This window comes from Alosa alosa, chromosome 21 (genome assembly GCF_017589495.1).
Source record: "Alosa alosa isolate M-15738 ecotype Scorff River chromosome 21, AALO_Geno_1.1, whole genome shotgun sequence".
NCBI classification, from domain to species: domain Eukaryota; kingdom Metazoa; phylum Chordata; class Actinopteri; order Clupeiformes; family Clupeidae; genus Alosa; species Alosa alosa.
Window position 1 is genome coordinate 3,969,925 of NC_063209.1, and position 9,899 is coordinate 3,979,823.

General features: G+C 39.6%; 1 protein-coding gene across 1 annotated transcript; it reads right to left on the reverse strand.

Moving 5' to 3' along the window:
* Nucleotides 1–1,094: 1,094 nt before the first annotated feature.
* Nucleotides 1,095–9,596, reverse strand: hprt1 (hypoxanthine phosphoribosyltransferase 1). Its single transcript, XM_048232348.1, has 9 exons — nucleotides 9,254–9,596; nucleotides 6,725–6,831; nucleotides 6,235–6,418; nucleotides 5,756–5,821; nucleotides 5,498–5,515; nucleotides 5,324–5,406; nucleotides 5,081–5,127; nucleotides 4,738–4,814; nucleotides 1,095–4,616 (listed from the first exon to the last, which is right to left on the reverse strand). Exons 1-9 carry the CDS (start codon nucleotides 9,278–9,280, stop codon nucleotides 4,569–4,571), a joined length of 657 nt encoding a protein of 218 aa, XP_048088305.1. The 5' UTR covers nucleotides 9,281–9,596; the 3' UTR covers nucleotides 1,095–4,568.
* Between the last annotated feature and the right edge of the window lie 303 nt (nucleotides 9,597–9,899).

Sequence of the window (9,899 nt, forward strand, 5' to 3'; positions counted from 1 at the left end):
TCTGATGTCACGAGCTTGATGAGCCAGTCAGTGCAATTAGTTGGAGGCTTTTGAAATGTAAAGATAACCATTATGATTAACGTTGCAAGATCATAGGCTAAGGTTACAGTATTATTTACAGCTCTCAAATAGACTAGGCCTGACAACATTTGCATAGCCACACATTTGCACGTCCTCAGTGTTTCTTCTATGTATTATAGACCTATTTAATGAAATAATTTCTCATTTACAGAAGCTCATTCCATGTAAATCCACACTTTGTATTTATCTATATCAAGTTTCAAGCAGCACGGCCCTCGTTGCCCAAAGGGAGTGGAGAAGGACAAGCATGCCGAGGCCTGTCTGAAGATAAGTTTTGCACCGCACAATCTGTAATCTATTGTCCCATCAACGTACCGCAGGGGGCGCTAGGGACCCAGTTTAATATTGCGAGTGAACGCCATTTCAAGTTGTATGCTTTTATTGAACAATAAACTAAATACTTTGATATCCTGTTTAACTTGTGCCATGCTTAATATGCTATGTAGCCCAATCTAAATGTGCAAAATGCATTTTGACTTTATTAAGCCACTTTGATGTTATTAATTGTGGGAGACCTTATTCCTGCCAAGTTTCCCTTTACGTTTTAGCCCATCAAGATGTCCAGTCCATCTCAATAGTAATGCCAGTTGTGCAAAGTGGCTGACCTGCTGTGGTAGCAGCACGTCATGGTTTGTAGTGATATGGTGATACAGACCATGAGGAGCTGCTGCTCTAGTGTCAGCATGTCCTTCCAGCCAGCTGGCCGTTTGAAGAGATCTACCTAAAGTGAAGCTCTACTTCCTCATGGGTTGTGCTGTAGCAGCACGTAAATACTGGAGTTGAGTTTAGTCTGTTATCCAGTGTTACTGTTCTGCTCCAGTCAGACCTATCAATGTCAACAAGCACGGACTGCAAACATATTATGAAGATGTGTAGTAGGATGTATATTTGATTGAGAAATAAACAACATATGGCTATTGTAATTAAACTCTTTGTGATTTGAAATCAGCACAATAGACACCAGTCATTTAATTTATATGAACAGTTGACACATAACAGACAGAAGCACAACCGAAGCTCTGATATTGTTTATTCGTGCACTAGTGGTCTAATATTGAAACACCATGATTCTGTACTTGGTGTGTCACAACTGTTCAAGTTCACAGAATATCCCAGTAAATATTACAGGGGCTGTCTGTTCCAAATGGCATTCATAGTCTATATAACATGTTTTCTCACCCTGACTAAATCAACTAATTTTTAGACAGATTTCAGAGGATATAGATGGAGATGAGTTTTTGTGGACCTTAAGACAAGCAAAACAAAACTCCACGATTACATATTGCCATATAGCTTATGGGACAGGTGCAGTCCTATTATGAAATGGTTGTTTTTACTGATTCAATGCAAAGCTAAGAGTGGATCTAGACAAACATCCTATATCTCAGTCATAGGGAATATATTCAGCTCTATTGATTATTTCTGATCATACAGTCCAAAGAGTATCTTACAAGGCTGTAAGTCCCTGCTTATTTAGGAGGGGGTGGGATGTTCATTTCCACACAGGCTGTAATTTTGTCAAACCATTACTTAAACAATAAATTCAACAGCCAATTCCCAGTTAACTTTGTGGTAAATAACCAAAATAAAACAAACAAAATTGGATGGTTGTTAAGTAAATACAAAAAGGTTTATGCGCAACTGGTCATCACTCTACCATGATCATAACCAACATTGATAAGGCACCACAAACCTTCTTTCTAAGCATAAATTTAAAACCAGTTATCGTCAGTCATACCGTTTATATGTTCAGCAACAATATCCACAGACGCATGTAGATTTGTATGCAAACACCTTTTTAACACAAGCATCATATGTATGTCCAGCACAAAATTGCATTAGAGGCATCAAGATGTGCACTTTATTTGGCATTAAAGAGTTAAAGTTATAGATCAAAGTGTAGAGTTATCAACAGATTGCTCATGTTCTGTATCTGCTGAATTATCTGCTGAAGTACTAAAAGTATGATCTTTGGAAACTTTACTTCAAGGATATGTTGGGAATGCTATTTCAGAAGCAGGTGTCCACATTTCAGTACTATTTGTAGAGAACAAGTACATGTTGCATTTTTAAAAGTCAAAGTTAGACTTTGATGGCTCTTCACTTTCACCTTTAAGAGATTAAGAGTAGCAGCACCACAATGGAAGCTTTCCCAACTCACTGCTACTGCACACTGCATGTGAAAATGTTTTTCATCTTCAAATGCATTCTCACATTTCAGTAGATTACAAATGCCACACCTTCTCTTAGTTGTTGCAACTTTGATGATGTGGCAGGAATTTGTATTTTTGCAGACAATGGTCACATGGGTTTCAATTGGAATCAATAGCAAGACAACAATGATTACTCTATTAATGTCTACTAATAAAGGGTCTTACATCTCAGTTATGACGGGTTTGCTTTCAATATTACCGTATTTTCCGGACTATAAGTCAGACTTTTTTTCAGTTTGGCTGGTCCTGCGACTCTTTATATTTATATATATGTTTTTTTCCTCTTCATGACACATTTTTTGACTGGTGCGACTTATACTCCGGTGCGACTTACAGTCCGGAAAATACGGTAACTATGAGGCCCTAATTGAAATTCCAATCAACATGCAGTCTCAAGTCCAACTTAAACTAAGGAAAAATATTTTTGCCAATTTAATACAGTAATACCCTACAGGCAAACACTGATGGGTGAGCTCTACACTCCCACATTCTACACAATAGCTTTACTTCATGCACGAGAGACAGAGCTTGGTGCTTGACTTTGCCCGTCATTTAATTTAGGTCGGTAAATGTCCGTTTTTGTCATGGATGGCAAATTTTTTATTGGGCTCTCTGAAGGTTATTCCTCACATTTTATCATTGTGAAAGGCAGGCCCAACAATACTGATTTCCTATATTTTGTTTATCAAATGCCCATTCTTTACTTAAGCAAATCACCATCATGGCAGTTTTGTCCATGCCATCACCTGCTATATACATCAGTTTCTTATCCTCTCCTTCAAGAGCTCTATAAAACCCAGTGTTTCACTAGAGCAGTGTTTCTCAAACTTTTTCAGACCAAGGACCAGTTAACCAATAAAAAAAAAACTCACGGACCACCTAGCTAAAAATAAAAAAGTAGATCTACTTCAGCAGTATATTACACAACAGGCCTACTCACTGAACCACCTTGCTTATTGTCTTTGCACCTTGCTTATTGTGTCAGAGGATTCATATGATTTAAACTGGCGAAGTTTACTTAGGCATATTGCAAAACTGTTTGGATTTACATACAAGTTGCTCACATCTGCTCACGGACCACTTGGGACAGCTTGCGGACCAACAGTGGTCCCTGGACCCCACTTTGAGAAACACTGCACTAGAGGCATAATGCAAAATATCTCCATATGCTCCATGTTGCCCTCTGCACGCTGAAATCAGGTTGTCTATGGTCATCCATCACTAATCTAACAACAAAAGCATTGCATATGCATCAGAGGAACATTTTGTTGGTTGGCCTTGTGGAGTCTGAATGAAACAAATGCTCAATCTTTTTCAGGAATTGGAATAAAACACTCCAGGAAGACCAATTGAAATGTACAGTTTTGTACTGTAGTCTGACAGATGAAACAAACTTTCCACCGCTAATCTCTCAACATGAAGCCATATTCAGCAGAATAAGCAAGCAACTGAAATTGCAATACCATTGACTATGATCACAATGCAGGTATTTTACTTACACACTTCCATGAAAAAATCCTTAAAAGGTTGTCTCAACAGCTAACATATACCAGCATAAAAATGTCAACGCATTATCAAACACAAAGCCACTGTTACAGTGAAACACTTCATTGTGTTTTCAGTGAGTTTTGTGAATAAACTATAATTACCATTTGTACATCCCTCAAAATGTGATAATTACTGTACAAATGAGGTATACTGGATTCAGTATACTTACTTAATTATACATAAACAGTTCATATAATAATTTTAAATGTCTGGTGAATTGTGCACATCTACTTAAAATAAAAAAAATGCAATGTATATGAATTTAAACTAAAAGTCACAATGAAATAAATTATAAGGTGACCCATACTTCCTGTGAAGTTTTGTGTTTTCACCTGGACAGAACTGCACACATGCTCACGAGTGTACGTTTGAAAAGCACTAGGCTGTGAGGACCAATGAAGAGTGAAGGCTTAGGGTTTAGGCTGAGGGTTTAAACTGTGTGTATGGCAGCCACAGACTGGATGGGCTAAAAGGTCAAAGCCAATGTGAGGTACTGTTAGCTTTACACACACACGCGCACACACACACACACACACACACTCTCTCTCTCTCTCTCTCTCTTCTTCTGCACCTCACCGCTGACCCCTGAGTGGAAAACCTGCATACTGGTGGTGAGCTACAGCACCACAATGAAGAGCACAAAAAAAGAAAAAAGGAAAACAATGAAAGAGCATCAATAATAACAAATGATAGACGGCTGTACAACAGGAGGAAGTGCTGGACTCCTCACGCCTTGTACTTCTCTTTTCCCGTTTCACTGATGACGCAGATGTGCTGAAACGGAGAGACAGTATGATTACTGGGAGAGTAGGAAAATGGTCTCTTAGACGGGTAACACAGCGCTTAGGGTTTGATTTTTAAAAAGCGAGTCTAGAAATTTAGATTTTATACTTACATTGAGATCTCTGAAATATTCATTGTAGTCTAATGCATATCCCACCACGAATTTGTCAGGAACTTCAAATCCTACAACTGGCAAGGAAAAAACAACACCACTTTGACTTCTTTTCCAAGAGGATAATGAATGGCACTGTTGAAGCGGTCATCTGTAAAACCTTAATTCAAGAAGCTCCACAGCACCACTGATTGGTCACTCACCAACACTGCAGGGATAATTGTTTTGACTGAATAGTTTTTAAAACTGAATAGTTTTTAAGAACTAAATTTTTTTTTTAAATTGCAGCATAATGATCTTAAATTGCTATTATTTAAGAAAACGTTGAGATAATCCCACTCACAGTCTGGTCTGTAGCCAACACTCCTTGGTGTCCGCTTCACCAATAGACTGTAAAAACAAAACATTCATGGATTAAAGTGAACAGTGAAGTAATAATAAAATGTATCACCCCAAATTCCTGAAAACCTCATTCTATTGCTAAAGCACAGACTGAACCTTCATACTTCATAATTAATTTCAACCGGTGGAAATCACTACCCCAGGAAAAATCCTGCCAATTGTGGCATCAAAAGTTTGCCTCTACCTTGCAACTTTGACCATTTTTGGATTGTACTGCTTGAGTAGTTCCAGCAGCGTCTTCATGGTCTTCCCAGTGTCAATAATGTCCTTCAAGAAAAACAGCATGTGAAGTCAAATGACCCTGACATTTGTTAACCAATTAGGTATAAATACGCACAATCCAGAATTTAATACATACCTCGACAATCAGGACATTCTGTAGAAACATGGGCAAATGGAAAAGATTTAGTAATATTGCGTTATCTACAACATCTGTTAATGTTTAACATTTATTCTTGCCCTATCTTATGTCTTGTCCCAGTTTGCCTGTTTGTTAGTTTATCACCTTAGGTTTTAAGGTCACTGAAACAATCTATATATTTACAGAGTCATGAGCTGAAGGCCTTCACGACTTGCTAGTTTTTCATTTTAAAAGTTTCTTTTTTATCATGCTTACCTTCCCTGTGAGTGTGGACAGATCGTCTCCACCAATCACCTTAATCTCCCCAGTGGATTGGTCATTCTAAGAGAATAATGGAAAAAAAAAGACTTTCATTCTGTTTTGCTTGGTGTATGTGTGAACATTATTATGACCTAAATCTGTCACAAGTAATGTTCAGATTATCCAAAGAATAGTTGGTGTGACGTTCAAAGATTAAGTAAGTTAAGTCAAATTAAAGTCATTTTAAGTGATCTTCAAAAGCTCACAGAATTAACTGAGAACTTTAGGACCATATTATGGAATTATTTCATATTACATTATTATTAATTGTTAATGCTACATTATCCACAAAATACCAATGTCCATAGGTGGAAAAAAGGCACTCCATTAATAACGATTTAGGGCAGAGAAAAATCCTGGGTTTATAATCATCCTCACACCGTAAATGTGGCGCCTGTTCAGTGAGGTGTAGTTAGTGTGGGTGATCCACTTACACAGTAACTTTTAAGCCGGATGAAGTCCACAGTCATGGGAATGGACCGGTCACTGTTGCGGTTCAGGGCCTTGATGTAGTCCAGCAGGTCGGCGAAGAACTTGTAGCCCCCCTTGAGCACACAGAGGGCCACTATGTGGTGCCCTCCCATGTCCTTCATGATCTCCCTGGCCAGCCGCTCGGTCCTGCATTGGCAAGAGTAGAGGGAGTCAGGGGACAGGTCAGCGGGGGCCAAGCCCCAGCTCAGCTTTCTCCTCCAGTCAGCACTGTCTCTGTCACTTAGTCGATTTGTATTCAAGTGTTTCACACACGGATATCTAATAAGGCCTTGACACTAGAAGGTGGGTGTGCTGTAATCAGAAAACTCCAAAAACAGAGATAGAGCTAGGCGGTATTTGGGGACTCCTGGCAAGATGCACACAGGTCTGGAAATAAATGTGTATTCATCCTCCTGCCACATTAACATGGGTCTATAGTGAAGACTCACTCACCTATCCAGAATGAGTCCATGTGGGATGTAGACCCTTTCCAGATCAGAGGCATAATGCTTTGGTATGCAGAAAAGGTCCAGGTCATAACCCTGCTCGTCATCACTGATCTGAAATATAGTAATGACAATCACAGCATGAAACTAGATGGCTTAACATGCTAGGCCTCCAGGACAGGGACAAGAGGTAAAGAAGCAGGGCAGTGGAGAGGAGGTGAAGGACAGTAGGTCATTCATTTACCACCACTAGTCTGCTTGCTTTAAAGCAAAACATTTGGAAATGGCCACAGCCAAAAACTATTCTAAACTCATGCCTTTAGCCCCATACTTCTTCAGAACTCATTGATTAAATTCACCATCAATCTGAGAAATTTAATTTAACTGGGCTTCAGACATTATATGGGTACAAGGATCCTATGGCATCATTTTACTGATGAGAAAGAGGTAGTCACCCTCACATCCCCGATTACACACACACACACATTTATTCAACACCACTTAAAAGGAATACTCGGACCTTATTCTTTAAATTAGATTTCCCTGAGCGGTATAAACAGCCCTAGTTTTTGACCCTCCAGCGTAAGAACATGTGACTAGGGCGAGTCTTATGCTCTATTTCCCAGAGGTGCTACAGCTTTCAGGCTTGATTTACAGAATTAGAGGAGACATGGAGAAGAAACAGAAACATTTAGGAAAAAATATGTTTCTTCTTGGTTATTCCAGTGAGAACAGGGCATGTGGAACATACTCCAGATTAAGTGGTCTGAAAAACAATCATCTCAACCTCTTGCCATACTGTTGCCTACCCTTTACCATTTACCTACACTTTTAATGCAAATAAATAAGGTGTCAAATGCAAACAGGTCTAGGATGGTTCTGAATGGTCTATCCCTAATGCCAATACTACAATTGGTGGGGGTTGCTCACACCTGGTTCCCCACTGGAGGTGATTCAAAGACACTCAAGAGCAGATATTGAGTGGTTTCCTACATGTGCCAATGGTCCAGACATGCTACATTTAATCTGGTACTGACAGAGAAGGAAAAAAAAGCTGAACAATGCCTCGGGGGAGATGCAACACTCCAGCTCTGTCTACTGCAGGTGTGTCTGTCTGGCATGAACAACCACCGGTGCAGTTTGCACTCCAAACAGATTAAACACCTACTACTTCAGCTCTGTAGTAACACTGCTTGAACCTCTTTTTGATGATGCCTCAAATAGCCTTAAGAAACACAAGAGCTGAGAAGTTACATAAATGTTGGTTGGTCATGTTGGTTTAGGTTTGGTTACTGTACTGATGTAGTTTTGTTGCATGTCCACATTTTCATGCTTCATAATATTTGCATTTCACATATTAAATGTATCAAGAGTGACGGAGGTATATATTTAACCTTTCTTTGAGATGTAATGTGTGTTAGTGCACAAGGGCACATAAGACACCTGCCATTTTCTTACAAATCACACCATTAATCAAGCATTTCATACCACTCTCCTCTAGTGAGTTCCTCAAGGCAACACACAGGGTTTGGGTTTATTGACTGCAACAACGGTTATATAACAAGCTTGTCTCAGTTGCAAAGCAGAAAAATAAAACTATATTTCATCTTGAGTGAAACATTGTTACAAATGTGGCAAATGAGCTGTTTCCAAGTAGGCCTACTGAAGATACAAAATGATACAAATGTAACATTGTTTATAACTCTGGGTTCACAGCCAACATGGTGCAGGGACATCAGGTCACCCAACAGTTTTTACCGTCGGCTGCCTCTGAATATTTCCCCCGCACAAGACCCCCGAGGGCCAAACGTGGGCAGGGATTATCCCAAAATAGAGCTATTGAGATTTACAGTGAGCTTTTCTTTTAGAGTAGTGTAGTGCTACGCATGGAGTAGTGCTACGCGTGGGCAAAATTGGAAACTATTTTGCTACGTTGATTTGTTAAGATCATGTTAAGTTTATTTTTGGTGTTCTAGAATTGTTAGGGGCATTTTGTTGTATCACAAAGCTCTCTTTCAAAGAGATCAAGCATGGTTAGTTTGGAAGGTAATGCGGGCATGCTGTAAATATTACATTTGTACTTGACAGAATGTAGGCTACGTTTCAGTACGATAAAATGGCAGATAAGACAATGAGAGGGTATTAGGAATAAATACAATTGCCCATCAAAAACAGTCCATAAAGCCAACAGCAACAACATGCGCGAACTGCTGATGACGAAAGCTAGCTAATCATGTGCCATGAGAACAGCACGCGTGTTTTCCCGTCGCCGCTTTTCCGGGGTACTGGGGAGCAAACTGTATTTCAACGCGTCAGCTCATCGTAGGAAACTAATATAATTTAAGCTCACTAGACCCTGAATGGAATCAAGTCGTTCCCTATGCGTTTGTCTATGCTATGAAACTGTCGCATTTGCTTTGGTTGTCAACATTCCTTTTAACGTGCCTTTTACATGGAAGGAGCATGCAGCAGCTAGCAATTCTGTTGTGTGCAGATAATGACTCGAGAATTGTTCATAATTCATCGACACACTTACCACGACACATGGACTGGTAGTTGCCATAATTGAAGACGTCGAAGAAACGGCGACCAATAAAATATTACCTATATATCTCCCGCCAGGAGGGTATTCATGTGCCGTTCACTGACAGTATGTGAACAAGCAGGTACAACAGTGTCTGTGGCGGCGAGGCCCAAGCACAAGCGACGAATCAGCGCAGAGGAAATCTAGCGTCCCCACCCACAATGCTCTTTCTTCCTAGGTCACCGTTTTTTCCATCTCGACAATCTGTAATGTACACCCTTTCTGTGATGCGAAGGATGCGCGTGTATACCAGTAAAATGATAAGTAAAGATAGACATATACTCAGCATTTGAAGTTCAAGCAAAGAGCTTATTTAACAATAGGGACAGATTCTAAAACTGATGATACAAGGCAATTTTATGAGCAATGCTACACAAAGTATGGCGGTTCTGGCATGTTCCAATTGACATTGGGCAACATTTCTAAACAAAAACTAAATCATCAGTATAGCACATGATGGCCATACAATCAGAACACATGGAACTCGTTATGTGGTTGTCCAGAGACATTGCTCAAAAAGTTGCCCTAAGTATCATCATTTTTACCAATATCATGTTCACCAAACCTGGGACATTCCACACCCTGCCAGTATACAGTG

What these genes read in the sequence shown, in the direction of transcription:
- hprt1 (XM_048232348.1), bottom strand. Translation starts at nt 9,280, where the DNA reads ATGGCAACTACCAGTCCATGTGTCGTG. An exon ending in TGTTGGCTACAGACCAGACT is followed by an intron (nt 4,815 to 5,080) that starts GTGAGTGGGATT and finishes TTTCCTTGCCAG; the next exon opens with TTGTAGGATTTGAAGTTCCT. An exon ending in AATATTTCAGAGATCTCAAT is followed by an intron (nt 4,617 to 4,737) that starts GTAAGTATAAAA and finishes TCTCCGTTTCAG; the next exon opens with CACATCTGCGTCATCAGTGA.